Source organism: Varroa jacobsoni, unplaced genomic scaffold (genome assembly GCF_002532875.2).
Source record: "Varroa jacobsoni isolate VJ856 unplaced genomic scaffold, vjacob_1.0 contig00432, whole genome shotgun sequence".
Classification (NCBI taxonomy): domain Eukaryota; kingdom Metazoa; phylum Arthropoda; class Arachnida; order Mesostigmata; family Varroidae; genus Varroa; species Varroa jacobsoni.
The window spans coordinates 116,528-138,433 of NW_019214466.1; the positions used below are offsets into that span (position 1 = coordinate 116,528).

Here is a 21,906-nt window from a genome sequence, read left to right on the forward strand (position 1 = left end):
ACTGGTCTTACACCAGTATAACAGGTTTAACCACAATGCAGGTCGAACAGGTCCAAGAATATAAGTCCGTCACAGCGGTTGTTAAGCTTGTTATGCTCACCTCTTAAATAGCATTGATAATTAATATATTAAGGCTGCGATTGTAATGTCCATAACAGAAATATATTATGACCGCACAAGATTTTTGAAGTCTTTTAACAGATATCGAATCCATCGTTTGAAAATCACTATATAAAGGTATGTTTTGCATTAGGGTGAGTACATCTTGATAACGATATATGTTTAAAAGCAATTCTGCCTGCCGAAATATACATGGAAACGGACCGTCTTTCTGTCCTTCATATATTTCGCTGTTTTAGGCGGAAAAATCTCTGTGGTCGCTCTATCATTATAAGACACGGTAAACGTACATTTTTGTACGAATCCAACACCTGCCCTTCGTACAAGCCCTTTCTACGTTTTTACGTATTTAGGTTGGATAAGAAGTTCCTGCGGTCTTTTTTAATATATTGAACACACCGTATTTTCTATTACTGTGACAATTAGTTATTATGTTAGGTTATTCTCAGTCATTGTTCACGATTTTCTCCCATCTTGTTGGATTTAGACGCTTCATGAGGAACCCACGTTTCAAGTGTTTGTATTGATCCAGAGAACTCGAAGTGGTTGACACCGGTTTTGTGGCTGCAGCCCACCTTTTCGGCTGATTCCCGACTTACTTGCTAGCTGTTTTCTTTCAAAGGTACCTTCAGGTGGTCGTCGTCAAACTCAGAAATGTCATATCGAGCGAAGGGCATTCTTTTAGGTCTCTATAACCATTCCCGAGTTTGGTTCACCACTCTCAGGCAGTCCTTCGAATGATGCCACCGTCACCGTACACAAAGCGAATGTTCTAGGCTATTTCAGCTAAATTTTGGCCATGAGGAAAATCATAATACAATAGGTATTGAAAATACATTTTTTTGCACCTAGTACATCCAAAGTCAAGGAGCTCTTTCGGGTTGAAATTGCGCTTGCAACACGATATTGCTATAACATGCTGACAGAACAGAAAAATCACTTTTGAGCGGTATATCAATGGTAAACGACAAGCGAAGGGAGATAAACTGATCTTTTAAAAAAGAAGGGCGGGAACTTATTGCTCAACCGGCCACCGAGTGTTAAGCAGGTGATGGCAATGAACGCTGAATGACGCTAAGCGCAAAAGAGATAACGATAAGTCGGATCCTAGACCTAAGAATTTCAGAGCGATACGCTTGGAAGCAGGATAAGGTCGATAGCTCAGAAAAAGGTTGAAAGCAAAACTGGTGAAGAGTTCGTGCGTCCAAGTTCGATGGCTAGCGGCACTGATGATCGATAGCTGCGAAGTTGTGGACCGAACACTGCAGAATCATTAACAAGGGATGCTACATCGTTTAAAGCTGCTGACTGCTTAATTTGTAATGCCGGCAAAAAGGACGAAATAGATGTACTGAGTAGGCGAAAGGGCGGCAGTTGAACGCCGTAAGACGAAGGCGCATGAACGATTGCAGGTGTTCGTGAAGAGGCTGTTGCCCAGACTCAGTTAAATTGGTAGTGACAAAGTAAGTATAATACCTGATTTATTAGTTTTCTGATCACCTATAAATATATACATTATGAATGAAAGCCTAGTTACTTCATAACTTATACTACCGTACCCAGAATTTTGCGATATATTTAATGAATTGTGCTATCTTTTTGGCACTAACGATAAATGGAACTTTGTCGCACGCCCCCCACGTTTTGAGATATGAACGTGTGCGCTCTCTTCTTGAGAGGAACGTGGATAATGCACTCTCAAGTTTACTTGTGGTGCTGTTGTTTCAGTGAAGCAGTGTGACCGACGGCATTTCCGATCAACAATTAACTTTGCGAAACAGCTTTCTAATGATCAGGTGAAGCGTTTGTACAGTTGATGCGAAATCTATCGCAAAGGCTTTGTCTGAATGTGTATGCCAAAGAATCCTTAGAACCCATTCAGAACTTGATAATAACTAAATACGTATTATATTGCTTATATGTACATTGTTTATTATTTATACAGTATTTACTAAAAGGCAGAACGCGTTGCGGTATCTACATCGATCAAAAAGGACTGGTTATAGCAGCGATTTGTATGGCGATGACAATGGTAAACTATTTAGCTGGCGGAGAAGGTAAACGCGTTGTTAAATATTCAACCAAATGGCCACTGTATCATTAGACAAATCATTCGTTAAGTTTGCACTATATTTACGTTTCTTGTACAATTTGTGTGGGCCAGTTGGCTACTTGGCAAAGAGGATTAAGGTCGTCGTACTGTAGACAGGTTGTAGGTGGAATATGGTAGGGTTTAGTAAGTATTTTCCTTTACGACAGGCTTATTCTTAATAACTACTGGAAATATGTAATTTAATTTACGCAAAGGGTTTTCATTGTGAGCTACGAGCATGATGTGTCACGAACAATTATATTGTCATATTGGATGATTTTGCTATAAACTGCTCTAATTCTAAATAGTAAAATCCAAGCAAGACGTAAGCTCAAATATGAATTTGAGGCGAATTTTATGAGGGGTTAATTTGCTGCGTTTAGATGGTGAGTTGCCTTCAATAGTGAACCTTTCGCCTTGAGTTTGTCCTGTGCTTACTTTGTAACAATACACTGTGCATGTGGCCTGTCGAACAGTGATTTTTACTGGGAAGGCGTTAAGGAAAAGGATTTTTACTGCAATTGGTTGTTTTTGTCGGCGAACGAGGTTTACTCCTAGTAGCTTATGCAGTAAGCCCGCTAACCCGACCTGCACTTAATCGACGCATCATATTAAAAGATTACAGATCTAATTACAGTTTTATCACTTCCTAATAATAAGGTTAATGAGAGGTATTAGTCTTTATTATTATTTATGAACCTGTAAAATAAGACAAGGTAATTTACGTTGCGATCTATTACTTTTCAACTGTTTGCTTTGATACGAATGAAGTACAATATCATATGGCAAAGAGAAATGTCAGTAAGCTGGGTGAACTACTGTCCATACATTTCTAGTGATTGTTTTTTATTTACGTTGCAACGTTTTTGCTGGTGCGTCGCTGATTTGCGTAATAGGGAAGTTTTTAATGATGCTCATTCGTGCACGCATATATGTCGTTGAGGTTAGTACGCTCAAGCCCAGCTGGCGTTACTGAACAACTCTGGTCGTATGTGTACGAGATATTGCTTGACAGCAGTATCTATTCGGAAAGGCCATAAACTAATGAACCAGTAATAATTAAATAACATGCTATATTTGGCCAGGTTGATTCCTTCCGTTTTGTTCAGTATTTGTTAGTCTTGAACTTAATAATAATAATGCCTTTCTTTCAGACGCATCGGAATTTTTGACAAATGGCTTACTTAAGATGACGGCAGCCCACGTAAGTAATACGTTAAACAACTGTAATCGACGCTGAGTGCGATACTTTATCTGTCTGCAGAAAGTATTTCTTGCGATCTGTAGTTCCACCATCGAATAGTCAAAAATATGGCCAAACGTTCGATTGTACTACTACCAACTCTTCACGCTGCTGCCTGTTCGATTTAAGTTGCCTCCATGGTTTTTCTCAAACGGAACTGCTTCCTGGGGACCTATGCAGAATCTAGCGGACACCCTAGCCGAGACCTTAAATTACAAATACAGTATGGAGGCACCCGAAGATGGCGAGTGGGGCGTGAAAATACACGATAATTGGACTGGGCAGATTGGAATGCTTTATAACAATGTGAGTTGTTTGCATCTAGGAGTTCAGGAAAAGCTTATAAAGAATTCGCTCTTTTTTCTAGAAAATAATTTTGCTTACAATTCTTTTTTACTACGCACCTTGTTTATTTAGCTTGCTGGTTCTACCAGAGCTCGGGGGGAGCATGTGCACTGATTTCGAATTGCACACACTGTCCACGCCAATTGTATGACAATAATTATTCTCAAGGCTACACTAACTTCGTCAACCATAAACATGTACGTGAAATCTTATATGCCGCACGGATAGTAGTAGTCGAAATCAGGCCAAAGGCTGATCACACACTGCCGAAGCGCTTAGATAGTGCGAGTACGTCGGCCAGCTTATTTTTATGTGTTGTGATTAGCACGATTGCGATAATGATCTCTTTTCGTAGCAAGTTACTTGACGTTGGGGCTTCGTCTAAAAGCTTCTTTGACCTTCTGCTACAAACATTTATAGGCATTTGAAAGATAATTATTGGTTTACATTTCAGAGGACCGATATTGCTCTGGGTCCTATCGCTCTTACAGAACAGCGTTTTGCGGCGGTCGACTTCAGTTCAATGCTCACAACAGACTACTTAACAATCCTATCAGGATATCCTACCTACACGCAAGTAAATGCTTTCGGATTTCTGATGGTCTTTAACTGGACGGTAAGTAGGCATACTTTGTACTGTAGACAGGATATGAAATTTCTCTATAGCCAACAGCACATGCGAGCACTTTACTCTTTTCTAGGTGTATTTATCAAAAAATAAGTTGATACACAGATAACTTATTTTTTAGTTTACCTACATACTACCTATTTTCGTAATCAATACGGCCTATTCTGTTTTACCAACGCTAATAATAATAACAATAGTGAGACTAACTAATACATACATCGAATGAAAAAGGATCATTTTAGTTTCTCTTAATTCTTTTTTGACTTATATAAACATCTTGCGATACTGAATAGCATGTTTTGTATTAGGTATTGCATGATCGTTTACGACTTTACTGCCTGAGTACAGATAGCACTGAATCACTACAGTATAGTATAGTACATAATCGTCACCACTTTGACTGGTCGCCACTAAACAGACAATGACTTTATTTATTAACTACTTCCTATTTAAAAATTTTGTAATATGATTGATTTTTTTTTGATAATGTTTAATACACCTTAAATATATTTTGCAGGTTTGGCTAGCCCTGACCATTACAATAATTGGGATTTCTCTTTTAAGCGTTTACTTTGAGAAAGTGTCTTGCCCCGAGAATGTCTTTAAGCACTACCTCAGAAGATTCAGTCACTATATAGAGACATACCTAAAAGCTGTATTTGCTGAAAGTAAGTAGAACCATTTTATCGCTAACGAAATATTAGCGCTCCGGAAGTCTTTTATAATCTTTATCTTTTTTTATGTGTAATTATTCAACACCTAATAAAACATGTTTTGATAGGCTCAGTTGTATCTTACGAACAAAACAGGGTTTGTAGTAGGGCATACGCTGAAAGGCCTAGCAATTTCGATTACAATGTAGAGATTACTAAATATAAGATAAAGCCTCTTGCCCGTTTTTCAGGCCGACGCTTAAATAATTACAGTAGACGTTAGGTAGACCAAATGAGTTCCAAACCTGTAAAAATGGACGCTGTTGCGAAAGGCGCACGTCCGAATCTGGCCGTACAATAAAACTTTTCAGGAAGATCTTTGTAGTGAACAGTTTGTGTACGAGACGCAAAGCTGTTGGCGCACCGACTTTTCCGAAGCGGACAGAAGTGAAAAAGCCGGGAAGCGACAAAGTGATTTGAACCTACAAAATGCAAGCATGACTAATACAGAAAATACATACATTAACGCAAAGAAGTATCTCTGCAGAGAGAAATTCGTGTGTGCGGGTTAATTCACGCGCCAAAATACGAATGAGACGGAAAGGCCGATATAAAACTGCATACGAGAGCGAGAAATATTCTACCAAAACGCGCACATACCCCAAGGGGTACATGTGGGCGGTGGCTACTTGGAAAATGTGAGAGTAAACCCCCCACATGGTTTGCTGCTAAGATCTTTGCTTACTGCACTTCAGAACAGTGTGGCTAGACGTGAAACTTATACGTGCAAAATAGCAACAATAGAAATAATTGTAGAAAGTTAAATAAATATAATATTTATGGCAATACTCCAGAAACGGACCACTTCATGGAGAAATGGTTTTGAGCCTGTTACCGGAATTAGTTTGGCATCATAGATCCAAACGTTTTAGTTTAAATCCGAAAATAATTAAATAGCTTTATCTGATAATGAATGATACGAAATTATTACAACAGAAAAGCGAGAATGGTTTTTAATAAAATACGTAATGATATAATATACCTATAATTTCCCAGGTTCTGTACACCTGCCTCGAACGGATTCATTGCGTGTTTTGCTTCAAGTTTGGTGGCTGGGAACGATTGTACTTATGACTGCATATACTGGTCACATGAAAGCAACGATGATGATTGAACCCGATCCAATTAAAATAGAGTCAATGAAACAACTGGCAAAAAAAGATATGCCAGTATTCGTCTGGCGAGGAAGCGCTTACGAGGCATTACTGAAGGTACGAAGAACATTCCAGTCCCCTGTTGTCCGCGCTGTCTGATCAGCTTGATTATTGTCGGATACTGCGTATGCTCTGCGCAAGAAATTAAATTGCGTCCTATGAATATTTCAGACATCAGACTCAGTCGACTATTTGAACGTGTACAACTTGGTTATGAAATACCAATCGTCTAAAGAGACAAGAGAACTGTACAGCGATGCAACGATGGATCAGGTTTGTTTTTAGTTAGAATATATATACACACTGAAAAGTTGCGTTGAATTAGTAGGTCTGAAGTCACAGACATAGACTTCATCCCACAGCGGTTTGAATAGAAACGAACAGTCTGATGAATGATCGTATCAGTGATTCGTACTTTGTCAGTACTATTGGATTTCCATAGGGGGCGTTCGTCGTCCAATGATAGATGCGTTAAGATTATTATTAGTGAAATTACGTCAACCTAATACACGTTACGTCTACGAAGTACTAATCTGACGAAATGCTTTATTCGCAGGTAATCCGCAGTAAAGCGGTAATTATGTCAAGCGTTATTGTGATGCGTTATCACGTGGCTCGTACTTGTCTTCGCGCAATGCCAATTGGGAATTATCATTTTGCTATTGAAGGTTTTCTTCCGCATGAAGTTGCAATGTGCTTTCATAGGAACTTACCTCGACAGATTACTTCGGCGATCAACAAAAGGTAGTTTTATTATTACTAAATATTTGGTTGCAAGCACGCTTTATGTACTTTTCATTTGCCTACAGGCTGATTACGCACATAAAAAAAGTGTTGCTTTATAAATGCTTTTTTTAAAAATGCTTATACAGAGGCAATTAGCAAACGATCGTATTCTGCCTATGGACATTATCAGTCACATCATTCGTAATGCGAATGGTTTATATATTATATATATATATATATAAATAAACATGTTGATTCTGAGCTTCAACAAAGATATATACGTGGCACATCCTTTCCCTTAATTAGGTAGATTTTCTTATTACGGCACCTTTTTTTGTATGCTAAATAAAGTGTTGCTTATGGGATACTCTTTTGCAAGCGCACTTTTGTAAATGTTAAGACAATTAGAAGTTTGCAGGAATTCATTCCATAACACTGGACGAAAAAAAATTACCGTTAATTTAGCATAAAGGGTGATAAAGCTACTGGGTTAAGGTTTTCATTAAAGACAGAATAAAATCATCGTTTTAGGTGTTGTTTATTTACGTTGTACATTTTTCGGTAGGAGATAGACGATAAGGCACAAGGGCCTTTCGACTCGAATAATTTAACTTGTTAATCCTGGCTAGAAATCATTGTTGACTGAAACTATCTCGTTTCGTTATTTACCTCAATCTTCTCCGTTTAAGTGTCTACAGGTAAGATAATCGGCGAAAACTGCGTCAGTCTGGTCAATCTTTAAAGCCTTCGTTATCAGTAGCAATATAATTTGAAAAGTTGCACACAATGCAATATAAAATAGGACAATACACGTGGTCGTGTACAATGTCGACTTAGGCCATAAAAAATTAATTCGTTCGGCTCATTATATCATATTGGATGGGCTAATTGCGACATGAAAACGAATGATGATGTCAAAAGCCTTTTATCTGTGCGGTCTGTGCTATCTATTGACCGCAAAGTCCGCTAAACGCGTTTTTGCTCTCACTTCAATCGGTGACAACGATGACGAAAGCAATCCAAACTATTAGACCGCTACCCAGCTGGGCATCAGGTTGTAGCGTGTAAGGCATACATCGTACATGTGCATATAACACTTATTGCGGAGAAAACCATGTATCTAGTGAATATCGTCACTAACAATTTTTCTCTACGTTCTCTTTTTCATTGTAGGATTCGTTGGATGGTTGAGCAAGGCCTTATAAATCGTTGGCTATACTCACAGTACGGTGGCCTAGATGAATGCAGGGCAATGACTAAAGCAGGTGATCCTGTCAGAGCCTTAAATCTTAAAGCAACTCAACCCATGTTCTTAGTCTGGCTGTCCGGCTTACTCTTCAGCATTTTTCTTGTGTTGGTCGAAAGGTGAAGCAAGTGTAACTATTATGCCTCTCGCGGTTGTCTACCTTAAAAAAATAAGGGAACAATAATATGGATTGGAAGATTATAGTCGAATTGATATAGGGCAAATTGCAGCGGGTCAATAGAAACATGCTATCGAAATAGAAAGAAGTCTAAATGTTTGTATTGTTCTTGTCGAGTAAAGGAACGCAGCTTACAATTTCCAAATAGTCAACTGAATATGACATCGGAAAAGTTTTTCATTACTTATTATCATGGTAATACAGTTTCAATTGCGCCTTCGGTTAGAAATTAACTGGAGGAAAAGATGTGTGCATATTTCTACTACTGACTAATGCTTTTCCTAACTATTTTGTCGGGAAGCACACCATGCAGATAATACCCAGTCAGAAGAGGCAAAGGGAAAAACCCGGTAACATCGACTGCCCAGTTTCACATAGGGAAAGCAAAATATCGTAGCGGCTGTAACTTCATACACCGATGCCTCAGTCCGAAATAACGTTTGCAAACATAATAGTGTCACTCTATCGGCGATACATCCGCTAATGCTATGATAAAATGCCCAACGTCATTTGAAGAGCTTTAACGACAATAACAAGAGGCAACGTAACGGACGTCAATTATTGTGAGAGAAGCTTACCCAACACATAGTTAGACGAAGATCGGGGGAAGAGGGGTGGTATTGTTTTTGGCGATGGTCCATCCAGTAGATCTGTCTGGAGAAACATCGAATGCAGTCGGAAATATCACACTTCTAAGCCTAGCAGTGAAATTATACTCTAAGCACATAAATGATCTAGCCGAATCTCAAAGTTGGCCGTACGGCTTCAGAGCAATAGAAGGCAAAAGCAATGCGTTGCTAGCGTCCACTTTTATAACTATATGCCAGTCGATCATGATTTTATATGATAATAGTTAGGTTAAGTTATTTGTGTACGGATCGAGGATTTAAGTGTGTACAATGAACCGCACGCACTCCAACAAAAAGCCGCTAATAGACTGGAACCTCACTTTCGTTTTGCACAGAGCAGACGCATTTAGCCAAACTATGATACAACTGCTCTGTCAGCTTATGATTCAGCGTCTGATAGAGGGCTTCTTTATAGGCAAAGGAAAAACAGGAGACAGGAGCACAAGGTGAATTGCAATCATTCATTCATTCATAGCGTCCAATGAAAATCATTTCTACAACAGTTGTGTCAAGAACGTGTAGTCAATTCATCGATAGGTACCTAATTAAATTATGGTATGGGTATTTTCTGGTTTTCAGATTTTATTCATTAGCAGGTAGCGCAACTCACAGGTTCGTAAGCGATTCTTGTTCCGTCTATTCTCATTGTTTCACTCGCTAAGCCCTCAAGTTTTTAGTATCATATCAATTTAATATGCTATAAAAAGTAGGCCAGAAATAGAATGTTATTTTCACTTACTGTTTTTACTTAAATTACTGCCGTATATATATATATATATATATATATATATATATTATGTTTGAAAACTGCGTCAGGCGTTTAGAATTTTAACTAAAGTTGACATCGTCTGAGACACAAAATGTTGAAAAAATGTAAGGTTGAAGGTTATGAACATTGTTTAGGATGCGCTTGCAAATACAGTTAATCAACACACGTTTACAGCGCTAGGCTTGATGATACGACTAGCTACGAATAAGGGTAACCAGGCAGATGAATCCAATTCGTTTTACTAATATATATTATGTTTCACCCTTTTATTCTGGGCGAAAGATAACATAAGACATGAAATTAGCTGTCCATACTCTCATGTCGTCTGTAGATTATGAATAATTTCTACTCAGACCACAATGTTCATTGGTATTTTTTTCTGTTTTATCAGGAAAAAAAACACGTCAAAACGGATGTCTTATGATCTGCTTCCTTTAAATGATAATGAAGCGCAAGCATACTATACACGACATAAGCCGATGCCAGGGGTATTGGAAAGGCTTGTCAATCCATGTTTCGATCTATTAGCTAAGCTTCCATTCAGACAGGATACATCGAAGATGGTTACCTCTTTAACGTATACCCTTTATTTACATAACGAGAGGAATCCATTTTTCTATCTTAAAAAAGAGTCTGCACTGAAATCAAGGCTTAGCAAGGTCAACTGAGAAATAAGGCCCGGCACTAAATGAATTTCCGATAAATCCATAAACTGCTGCCGCTTCACTCCGAATCGAGAACAACCTTGGGCCAACCTCGAATATCATTAACCTAATGCATGAGGCTATTTTTCAAAAGGCCCGTTATGGTTACGGTAAGTAGTGATAATATAGCCCTTGTAGATACTCATGTTTTGCTTGCATAGAAAAATATTTCATTTATATATATATACCTGTAGAGTTCATCTAGATCGAAACTAAAACTATGACTCGGTTCATATTAGTTTTTACTTAGCTTAAACTTGCCGCGTATACCTTGCCTTGAGGAATCTGCGAGTATCGTTAATATTTGAACACATTCGCTCTCGGCATAAAATGCCATAAACCCAAAATGGTAGAATTTCCAAGTTCGGGTTGCCAAATTTAAGTAGAGCGTCGCTTTTGCCTCAATTTAGCTATGAGTTTTGTAGCTTATCAACAAAAGCCGTTCGTTTAAATCTAAACGTGGAAACTTTTAAATAAATTTATCATTCTACTTTTAACTGGAATGTATATACTTGGAGTACAAGACTCGATATTACACTAGCAGAAACAGTATCTATGTGAAAAATTTTCACATTAATGAATATTACATCGTATGTTACTACGCTATCGTAGTTGAGTACGTACGAGCATACAGATAACTTGTTAAATTATCACTTAGAAGGTCCTTGAACAGAAGCCAAGATTTAAAGATGGAATTTCTACATATAGAAATGCGGCATAACGGGGGGTATCTGCAAAATCGGTGATCGGTAGCAAAGAGCATGTGACATGCGAGGTTGCTAGGAGTTGAATATTCAATCAAATTAAAGGAGTTGTTATGGACAAAGGGCTCATTGAAGAACATCATGAAGGTCATCTCGGTGATAGACCTCAGTTATAATGTCCTGAAAATACTGACAATGCCTCTATTATATTAATGCGGACCATTAGTTGTCTAGCTTAATATTTGTACATTACCTAGACAAGAGGACATTCACACGTTAACGCTGAAACGAATACGGCTTTTGTCAATTAATGTAATTTGTCCCGTAAAAAAGTTTGAATGAATTTAATTTTTTTGAAATCAATGTAATTAATTTTTGAACAGATTTTAATAGTTAACATTTAGTATTGTAGGATTATTATACAGGATTATTTTTTGGAGAGCTTCAAAGTAGATTTAGATTTTTTAGAAGATAATACGCTTTAAAGATTGAGTGAACATGTTTAGTTAATAGCGATACGATTTAAACTGCCTCATCCTCTTGACAACTTTGTTGTCAAGGTATTAACCTTTTTAGAAAGATTGTTAAGGAATATCCTGTAAGGCCTCTAATGATCAACGTTATAACGGCCACATTTAGGAGGGTGGATGGGGATAGAAGGTGCCAAACAATGTTGATTGCATAATTTTATAGTAGCATCGGAAATAGAAGCTCGCTTTTTCCTATTCAACAATAAATTTTCCTCTGCCGTTACTACATGGTTGATCAAGGATATCTTGATTTATTTATATAAGCTCTTCGAGGCACGTTCCAAGACAAAGTGGTTTAGGTATTGGATCTGCGAACATTCGTGTCCACAGCTACTTTACATTGGGAAGACGTATTTGGTGTCCCGAATTTGTAGACCAGTTCTGTCTGCATACGAAGGCCGTATGAAAGGACCTTAAGAACTCTGAGCCAATGAACTTGATCTATCTGTTTCGCCTACCTTGAAAGCTCCTGTTTTCTTTTGAATGTTAAAATTTCGTTATTGTTTCACACCAATTTCAGAACGTTTCCGCAGTGGCAGCTTTAAGAGGACATCTATCTCCTCGGATATATTATGATTCAAATTAGTAGCAATTAATTAAATACTGACAATAATGGATTAGGGTTGTTTCAACGGCCGTGACAACGGCTAAATTCACTCTTCTATCCTTTGAACATAACAGGGAACGTCAATTTATATTATAAGACAAATATGTTTTTCTTATATTACAAGGAAAAGCGCTAATATCAATATATACATACATGTTTATATAAATTCATTCTTTCGTTAAGGTAGATATAGCTCGGATAAGTATGTGCCTAAGTGAGTCGTTGACGCCACAATGCAATCTTCTTATTACACGTGTTTAGCACCTGCACCGATCGAGGAACGCAGATTCCTCGATGGCTGCGTCTCTCCAGCCGACATTTTGCAAACAACTAGGCGTGCTGCTGTGGAAAGATGTTTGGGTATCAAAAGATCGCCTACCGGAGCTCTTCTTGAGTTCCTAATCTCTCTGGAATTGATTGGTATGCAATTCATTTCCTATAGAGTTGTTTTCCATTAGATCACACTCGTTTATTCATACTTCCGCACCTTTCACTTTGTTTTAGATTCGTACCGGAGTTCATGCGAAAATTTTATCTAAGCGCGATTCTATAGAACAGCTTCGTAAAAGCCAGTCTTTGTGCTGGCTACGTTGCCACTATAACACCAGCTTGCACATGGGAGGCACCAAGCGGTATCACTATGTCGATTTACATTCACGACATTTCAGACCGCCATCCTTCAGAAGTAGCAGTAGCAATGGATGTGAGCAAATCTGGGATCAGGGACTAGGTCAAAGGTTAGGATCCTGTACTTAGTCCCATCCTAGATTTAAAGAGTTGATATAACAAACCACACAAAGGGCTGATGGACCAAGTCACATAGACGTTTACGAACCACGATCAATTTCAAACGTATATGCTCAAAACAGGCAAAACGTAGGTAAACACGTGCATTATATGCGATTAAGTGGAAGTGGATAGGACCGAGCACACGGTTTTTAGATGCTCAGCTCTGCGGGACATCCGACAGGAGTTAGCACGAGAAATGGCATCATAGGTGACGATCAAGGACGGGTTCGAAGGTATGATAAGAATGAAAACAACGTTGATAGCGGGTTCAGTTTTCCTCGAAAGAATCATGAGGAGGAAAGAAGAGCTGAAAAAAAGCACGTAGAAGAATACTAGTTGACATGAAACAAGCGTAGAATGCTGGCGGCTGCCTTGTTCCCTCCTCGAGAACCCCGAAGTAATGCGAGAAACGGTGCGTAACCTTTGCGTGTCGTCACAACGGCGGATCGTGCTTTAGTGGGTACTAGTTTAACCAACGGCCAAACCTTCAGTGGTCCCGAGAGGTCCGTTAACTGAGTCTCACAGTTGGGCTTCAATTATGGATTACTGGGGAATTAGCTCCAGGTGTTCCAATCGTGCGTAAATACATTCGGCCATACTTCCTTAAAGTTTGAAATACTGAAAACGAGCTGAAAAACTACTGGACATTTTCCTTAAGTACTTTTTACGAGTTTAGAGAAGACGAGCGTATGCTAATAACCACTGGGCTCTAACCACATGTAAGATGCACCTCAGGATGAAAGAATTACTAGTATGCTGCATTCTCCTACAGGGGTCTTGGTTTTTCTTCGAAGTCAAAATACCGAATTTGTAAACCCGAATGGTTCTCTTTGGAATAATAAGACTACATACGGCAGTTTCGCAGTACTGCGTGCAAGCCGGAGTTTCCTAAGCAGCCAACTTATTAGTGGAAATACTCGTGTGCTCATCACTCCAAAAACGAACTACACTGAAAATGTCGTTCAGGAAGCCTTTGCAGATTGTTAGTACCTACGGTAACAACCCACACGAAAACCGCATGTTCAATAGACGTATAGCGGTAGAAATATTTCTGTCTAAAAAGACCTGGTCTCACGTTAACTTCATCTCTAGCACTACGATGCATCACTTTATAGGTACAAAGCTTAAGATACAGGTTAAGAAAAGCAGAGTTAACGACAAAGCAAAATGGGACAGGGTCAGATTATTAAATTACTTTGCATTTGCTCCAGGAGAGCAATGGCTTCTTTGGGCATCCGCCATGATTAATTATAAACTATATGAAAATGGTAGTGTGCGTTTGAAATAGCCATCGAAATAATACGATTGAGTACAACGTATTTTTCGCATTCGCCCCTCTCGTTATCTAGCATGTACATGGGCATACATATGCCTCTTTCTGTGGAGTGTCTGTGGGGCGCTTAGGCATTCTGACAGTCGTGAACTAAAAACAATCTTAGAATAACATCTATATTTATATATATTTAAGAGAGCACAGTGTTAATAACACAATACTTGATAATAATTGGATCAATTTATGCCTGCAGCCGGACTTTCGAGTGAGTCACTCAAAGATGCGAATGAGCTCAACAACGAGCTCAAGAAAGGTAAAATGGCGCTTGCAATTGAATTTAGGAAGATGGACAAGAGAAACCTTAGCTATAACGTAGCTTAAAGTGAAGGATGCCGAAGCATTGGTTGGTGGTAAAACATAAGGCAAATCTATTTACCACCAACTCGAATATTATAGTTGTATTTAAGTAAAAAAAAATACAGTAATTGAATTTCTATTGGTAATGGAATTGGTAGATGTACTTTTTCAAACTCGTTAACGATTAAATCATCTGTAATTAAAATAAGGCAGCTTCGTGTCTAGCAATGCGTACTGATGCGTGCACAACTTACGCAATGATTTTTTAGACACAGTGTACATGCGTAGATAAACGTTAGGTGCGTCTTATTCTATCCAACGTGGGACCAGTGTGAAACAAAACGTCTGTTCTGCACCCCAGTAAGGGTTCAAGGCATAGGGATAGTAAGGTCTTGCCTGAACTATTATGACATCGGAGTTTGACCTGTAGGTAAACTTAACTAAGATTTAGTGGAACTGACAGACGCTCTGGAAAAGGCACATATTATATAATATAGTAAAGTTAAATTATTGAAGGCCAAAATCGTCTCAGTCTATCGAATAGACACGCGAAGACTTGCTTGTTTTTGCTGGCTTCCTGTTGCGGCCGCAATTTCTCATATATGCGCATTTTTCCCTTCGTTTATGTATGTTGTATAGAAAAAGGTACAAGTTAGAAAGGGAAAGCCATTTTCGACACAAGGTAATGATGCTATAGTGGATCCATGAATTTTCCAATATTCAAACCTGTATGCGCCACATTTAAACATAGCATGCCCACCTGTTCCCTATAACACTTGTACGATATGATACTAACCATCTCCTCGCTACAAAGTTGCGCCCGTATTGATCACTGTACTTTTTTATTCATTGATTTAATATACGTAAACTCTACGGATTTACGTGCCTCGATTCCTGTACTCGAAATGGCTAAATGGTCGTTCGTTTAGCGTAGCGTGGACCCTGTTCGTCGTACGATATATTCGACAGATCGTTCATGGTAAACATTCACGAATAAGGGTCTGTTGCATTCGATTAGTTATTCCCTACTTCTATAATAACAGTGTTTTTATTTTTCATTTGTTCGCTTCGACAGGCAATATAAACAATTCCATAAAGTAAAATATCAACATTTAGTGTTTACTATCGGTTGACATAAAACGAATCCCGGAACGATTTCTCAATGGGTTCTACGAAAATCTAGACTTTGAATAAATTTAATACAGACACTTGGTTCGCGTGAATGATTCCATCAGTGATTTCATAGTTTTCAGTTACACTAGTTTTTCGTCTACAGAGTAAAATTGTCTAGTAATTTTATGAGTTTATAGAGGCATGGTCGACATAAATATAGTCCTCATTTGTGTACATATCTGATTATTTCTATCTATTAACGAGAGATCGTTTGTCGTTTCGATATGATCTTTTGGCAATTTAAAGAGTATCTTCGCATGATGAGACTGTCAGGCTGGGCGTACGTGTTCTTTAATGAATTCGTCACGATGCTGCTGGGATTAGTCGTAGTCGTCATCGTATTTACTAGGCTTTCGGCCTGCTCGTTACGACCCAACGCTTTTGAAATATGTCTGTCATTCATGACATAATCAGAATGACAGGGACCTTTTAAAAACAGTTAAAAAAAAATTACCTACTGTCAGATAGCTTCATGAGTGCTATTGGAACTAGTGTAGAAGTGAGTGCCATCCGTATGTGGATACACTGCAGAATGGCGGAACGTCGTATTTAATATTTGAAAAGCGACGCTAGGGATCAAGCAGTGTAACATTTCGCGCAACTTACAAGTTACCGACATCTGTATATTTGTAGGGCCGAGTTTGAAATCTCTTGCCATTAATGGTAAACCGGTAGATGTATACTACTAATCAGATCAGAAATTTACCATGCGACACCCCTAACTGAATTGAAAACATTATTAAATAAAGAAAGAAAGTTGGTTATGTTTTGAGGTAATTAACGATATTAAGTATCAGACGTTGCTAACCTAGTCCTTTTAGGTTGACGTTCTAGAACCATTGTTTATCCGTCCGTTTTTCAGGCTCCTCTTCGAAGGGGACAGACGGTTCTTACAAATTCGGATCCTTCCTTATTCCTTTACACTGTGTGCAGTTACTGCCACGTTATATCTTATATTTCTCACAATTAGATCCATTAGAGGCCGTTAGTAGTCTATTAAAAAAGGAAGAAAATTCGTTTGAACTTAGCCCTACAAGCTTGGCAAAATAACTATTGTAAAATGCTATACGACACGAAAGAAAAAAAACATCGATATAGTAACACCTCCATTAAATACAACAGAACCATCAATAGATATACGTGTGGTATTCGACGCACTTGTCAGTATCCTGTGCCGGCTTCTTTCGCTATTTATGTTTTTTGACATTTTGGACTTCGTCCAGCAGAGCCGATACCGAGAGATTTCGAGATCAACAAAGCCACTAAGCACGCTATTTATGCCGAACTCCGAACTGTATTGGTTTTTCAAGCTCATTATCTTCTGTGAGGCTGTCGCTATCTTTTGAAGACCATTAGTTTATGAATATTTTTTCTATAACTTTCAAAGCTATAATTATAACATATCACCATACGGCAGGGAGCCAAACACCCGCTGTTGTTCCGAGGGATTCTGCGAAGCGGTAATTCTTAGAATGAGTGGCACAGAATCAATGAAATATGTGGTTTGCAGATATATTTTCTTAGGGAATAACGCGGATTTGTAATTACTTTACATACAGTCAGACGTGGGCGCTCAGTAGCCAACGCTCTACGAGGCAGCGATCCTCGAAGGTAACATTGTCCTGGATGTTGCTGTGGAAGCGCTGTTTGCAGCGTGCTGCATTTATGGACCTACCTTGACAACGTGTGGCCATGGCAGATCGAAATACCTAAACATCTCTTTAAAGTGGGCGAATCAGGAGGTACGAAGAGAAAATTCAGCCTACCAGGTCTTATGACTATTCATCTGTACATAAAAACCTTTGAGTATATTTAATAACATAAAAATTTTACCTGCTAACTCGGTCAAAGGTTGTGAATTGGGCTTCTGCTTGGGTAAAAAATGATTTTACAACTAAGTACACCCGCACGCAGTAAATGCTACCGTTTAATGTCTTTGGCACTTTGGCTTATTTCTGTTGTTACTTAGTCTATACCTACATAGTATGATTACTCCGAGACAGATAGGAGGCAAGTAATTCATATAATATAACAATGATATGTACATTGCTTTAGAGTTCCACAAGGTGGGTTGGGTGCCGTGACTGATATTGTTGCCAGAAAGGTATTTATTCGACATTTACGCTCTGACAAAAATCTTGATAATCTCAGTGTGTTATGTGTGACACTCTAATGTAATAGCAACATTTTAACTGCTTAACAGTTCATCTGTAAAGCTCAATGAAGTTTTTATTGTGAGTGATTCTATCCAAGGAATAGACAACACGTTAATTAAACGAGTGATGCCAATAATAACGGTTCGTTATGTCACATTACTAGTCTACAAGAAATCCTACTCAATAAAAAAAAAGTCTCCTGATTTAATCGATATCGAGGAAGAAACAGACTCGTGGGATCTATTTGAAAAGCATTTATCGAATCGTGCGCTGCCAACTGTACCGCTTCAAAAAGTCCATAAATCCAAAATTTTACATTTTCAGTCTACTTTTGAAGTAGGATGTTCGCTTCTAATTCTGTTAACCTGCATGACAGCATCTTCTTTGTTCTGCGAGATTGCCGTTATCGTCTTGTTCAGCTCACAAGATACTAGCCTTCTTTGGTTCAGGCATCAAGGATGGCCGTATCAACTGGCGAAGAGTCTTTTTTCAAACGCCTCGTATTTGTGTTCCATTAAAATATCCGAAAAAGCTCCAAAGAGCTTTCTAATGGAAACCAACAGAACTTCGACCGCAACTTAACATCTATGATTGTATCAAATTGGCGACGCAAGTTATTTGTATCTAGGACATTGGCTAGTGTCTTCGGCTTATACAGTGATAAAAATAATAACAATAATACTATGGTAACCCAATGAATTTAGGTTACAATGTGTCTGATGCATTCAGGACGTGTATGGCACGCTTCTGCGTTAGTTTGAAGATGTTTGGGAGCGAGATCTGAGTCGTACTTGGGCACAAGGGCGCAGAGAAAACTACCATAATGGACGTCCTTACCGGTGAAGTATAGCTATGATACTAATTGTACCAAAAAAAGAAGCAATATTTGGATAATTTGTCAATAGAAGTGTCCGATGCGTACCTTCAGCGTGCGATGTCGCAACCTAAGGAAGGACATAGTTTCCGGTTTCGATCTGACGCACAGTCGAAACAATACTATGAACGCAAATTATTGTCGACAGAGTGAATCACGCTGTCACCCCCCATCGGTCGTCTATACTTCGGGGTAACATAGGTATTTTATTTGCATTTTAGCTTACTTGAACTTTATTGATACACATGTCGGGTCTCTTTCCTCCTAACTTTACGTTAACGGATACGGGCATTCAAAAGAATACAGTACTGGCACGCCATGGGGTGGCATTTTGTGTATCAAAATCATTTATTTTGGTCGTATAAGATTACATTCTGACTGACTTATTAGTCCACGTTTTCTCGTAGTTCCCGTCGCTATTGTAGCGTCTGCAAATACTTTATTCAAAGATGCTTTACTCTAAGATAAAGAGGTTATTCCTATGAAACTACGTTAATTAACTGTTCACTATTCCAAAAGATTCGTGAACATCTTCTGTTCTTTGGCCACATCAAAGGTGCAACCATTGCAGCCGTTAGAGAGGAGACGGCTGAGCTAGTGAGAAAATTCTAGCTAAAGCCCAAAGTGGACGTTCTTTCCAAGAAATTATCACGAGGAATAAAGCGAAAACTGTCGACTGCCAGTGCGCTGATTGGGGGAAGTTCGGTGCATTTACTTAAATAATTAACAAACGACGTAGCTTCGAACGCTTTCAAGTGAAGGATGTGCATGTTTTTCATTGAACAGTAAATCGGCATATCTTTTGTCAACCTTTAAGAGTTAATTAACGGACTCTGTCTACTGCTACGATGGGGTTTTTAAGACAGGCGATAATCCTGGATGAGCCAATAGCAAGAATGTGTCCTCAGTCACGACGAATCTTGCAAGACCTTCATCGAGAAAAGACCATCTTGCGATGGAACAAGTCGATGTATTGGGCGACCCATTACCTTTCTTTCAGCTGGAAGTATGATATGCTCTGGATCGTTCGTTATCTAAAAAAAAAAATACTTAATAAGATAATTAGTTATCTATTCTCATCTCCCCCTTAGATAGTCACCGTAAATCCCATGTGGTTCGAATGTAGGGGTTAGGTTTATATTGAGAGATGACATGCACTACAAATATTATGTCTATGCTGGAGCCTGGTAAGCTTGTTTACTTTGTTTCACTGAAGATGATTGAGTACAGGGGGAATTGTTTGTTGCTTAAGAATAGTCATGTATAATAATGTTGTTTACGCCGATAGCGACGCGCTATAGGATGCGTGTGATCAACGAACGCTGATATGAGCGCTGTATTGGTGAAGTGGCAAGACGTTTTGTAGGAGGTTTCGTTGCGATAGAAGCTGCTATGAGGTATGAATACACTATCAGACTCGAACTTCGAACTTCCCAAACTGGACAAGATGATCAACTTCCTTGAATACTTCGAGCAGCATTTGATTAGATTTATAATTACGTATCTACACACGAAAACGACACTAATTAGATCGCACAATTCATCCAGAGATCGTACTACTAAATCTACGGTATCGTATACGTAGACAGAGGGTTTTGGTTTACAGAATTTAAAATAAACATCAAGCTGCTACTAAATGTAACCCGTTTCTGAATTACACGAAACGATATAGAGGAAACAAAAATTTCTCTACGTGATATTGTGATCTCTGCTTTATCTCTGTGGGTTCGTCACCATCTCACTGTCCTACACTTTTTCGTACCGTCGGGATTCTTATCGATAATGTTTTTTTGTATATTTGCCGATAAGCATCGTTGTGTCTAGTATTAGTAGACAACATTATGGAAGTGGAAGCATATCTAGTAAGATCGATATTATTATAATTATTTTAGCTCTTGAACTGGTCTCCGTTTAGGGTTACTTAGGTGGGTTGATTTATAGCGGAGCTGACAAGTCCCATTTTCGTATGTGAGACGCGAAGGTACTACAGAATTCCCCTCACTCGAGCCGCCGCCGCCGCCGCCGATAGACCAAGTCCGATAGAGATTCTGATGCTCTCTTTATGACATTTGTCTAGCTACACAGGAATGATCGGTATCCTCATCATCGCAATGCTATAATTGCTTGGTCGACTGCGTGGGAATCGTTATTCTGCAGCTTTGAAAACATCCACAGATGCTGTATGTTTCATACCGCAGTTTGGTCTAGCCAATCTTCATCTTAACGTGAAGCTCAAGAGAGTATGCCAAGAGATTCACGTCGGCGGACAGAGCTTTGCACCCGCGAAGAAAACAGAGACTTCCTTAACAAATGCTGCTCTCGTGGGTAGGCCACGTTTACGCACTCGTAAGTAATATGTATACATATATATGTAAAGAAAATTAATATTGCCTAGAACTTATGATATTTGTATGGATAATGCTGTTTATATGTAGTTTATGAGTAGAGAGGAGCTTGTAGAGAATATAGAATATTTTCTTTATTGCACTGATTCGACCAAGCCATTTAATAAGCATCCTGATTAAGACAGAAAATCAAGATCAATGAAAATGATCGATATATTCATATGGAACGTACTCCCTCAAATGCGAACTACACTTATATAACAACTCCGCCAGATCTTTGTTTTACGATAACAGCCACTTGTATCGTAGGCCCGAACAATAGGTAATTTAGCTGGCTGTGCAAACATTTCATAGATAATTGATGCATTTTTTAGGCTGGTACCCGTTTTGATGTGTCCTAAACATGGTTCACGTTTGGTCCTAAAAAACCTCTTTTCGACAGATTGATATAGTGGTAAAGTTACTTAATATTTCAGTAACTTTGACTTTCATGTTCTCATCTTCTACTACACTATCTTTTCAAATGCGAATTTTCACTATGGGAACTACTC

General features: G+C 38.7%; 1 protein-coding gene across 4 annotated transcripts; it reads left to right on the forward strand.

The window, feature by feature from the left end:
* The first annotated feature begins 1,155 nt into the window (after positions 1–1,155).
* On the forward strand, positions 1,156–9,783 carry LOC111271226 (glutamate receptor 2). Of its 4 annotated transcripts, XM_022851901.2 has the most exons (11): positions 1,156–1,583; positions 1,849–1,916; positions 3,367–3,416; positions 3,585–3,761; positions 4,255–4,416; positions 4,946–5,096; positions 6,138–6,352; positions 6,467–6,568; positions 6,852–7,039; positions 8,195–8,286; positions 9,654–9,783. In XM_022851901.2, the coding sequence occupies exons 3-11, from the start codon at positions 3,402–3,404 to the stop codon at positions 9,665–9,667; spliced, it is 1,116 nt and encodes a 371-aa protein (XP_022707636.1). In that variant the 5' UTR covers positions 1,156–1,583; positions 1,849–1,916; positions 3,367–3,401; the 3' UTR covers positions 9,668–9,783. The 4 variants fall into 4 exon arrangements, with proteins under 4 accessions (XP_022707636.1, XP_022707632.1, XP_022707634.1 ...); XM_022851897.2 differs by lacking the exon at positions 9,654–9,783 and having other exon boundaries at positions 1,174–1,583; positions 8,195–9,576; XM_022851899.2 differs by lacking the exons at positions 1,156–1,583; positions 1,849–1,916; positions 9,654–9,783 and adding an exon at positions 1,934–2,152 and having other exon boundaries at positions 8,195–9,576.
* The last annotated feature ends 12,123 nt before the right edge of the window (positions 9,784–21,906 follow it).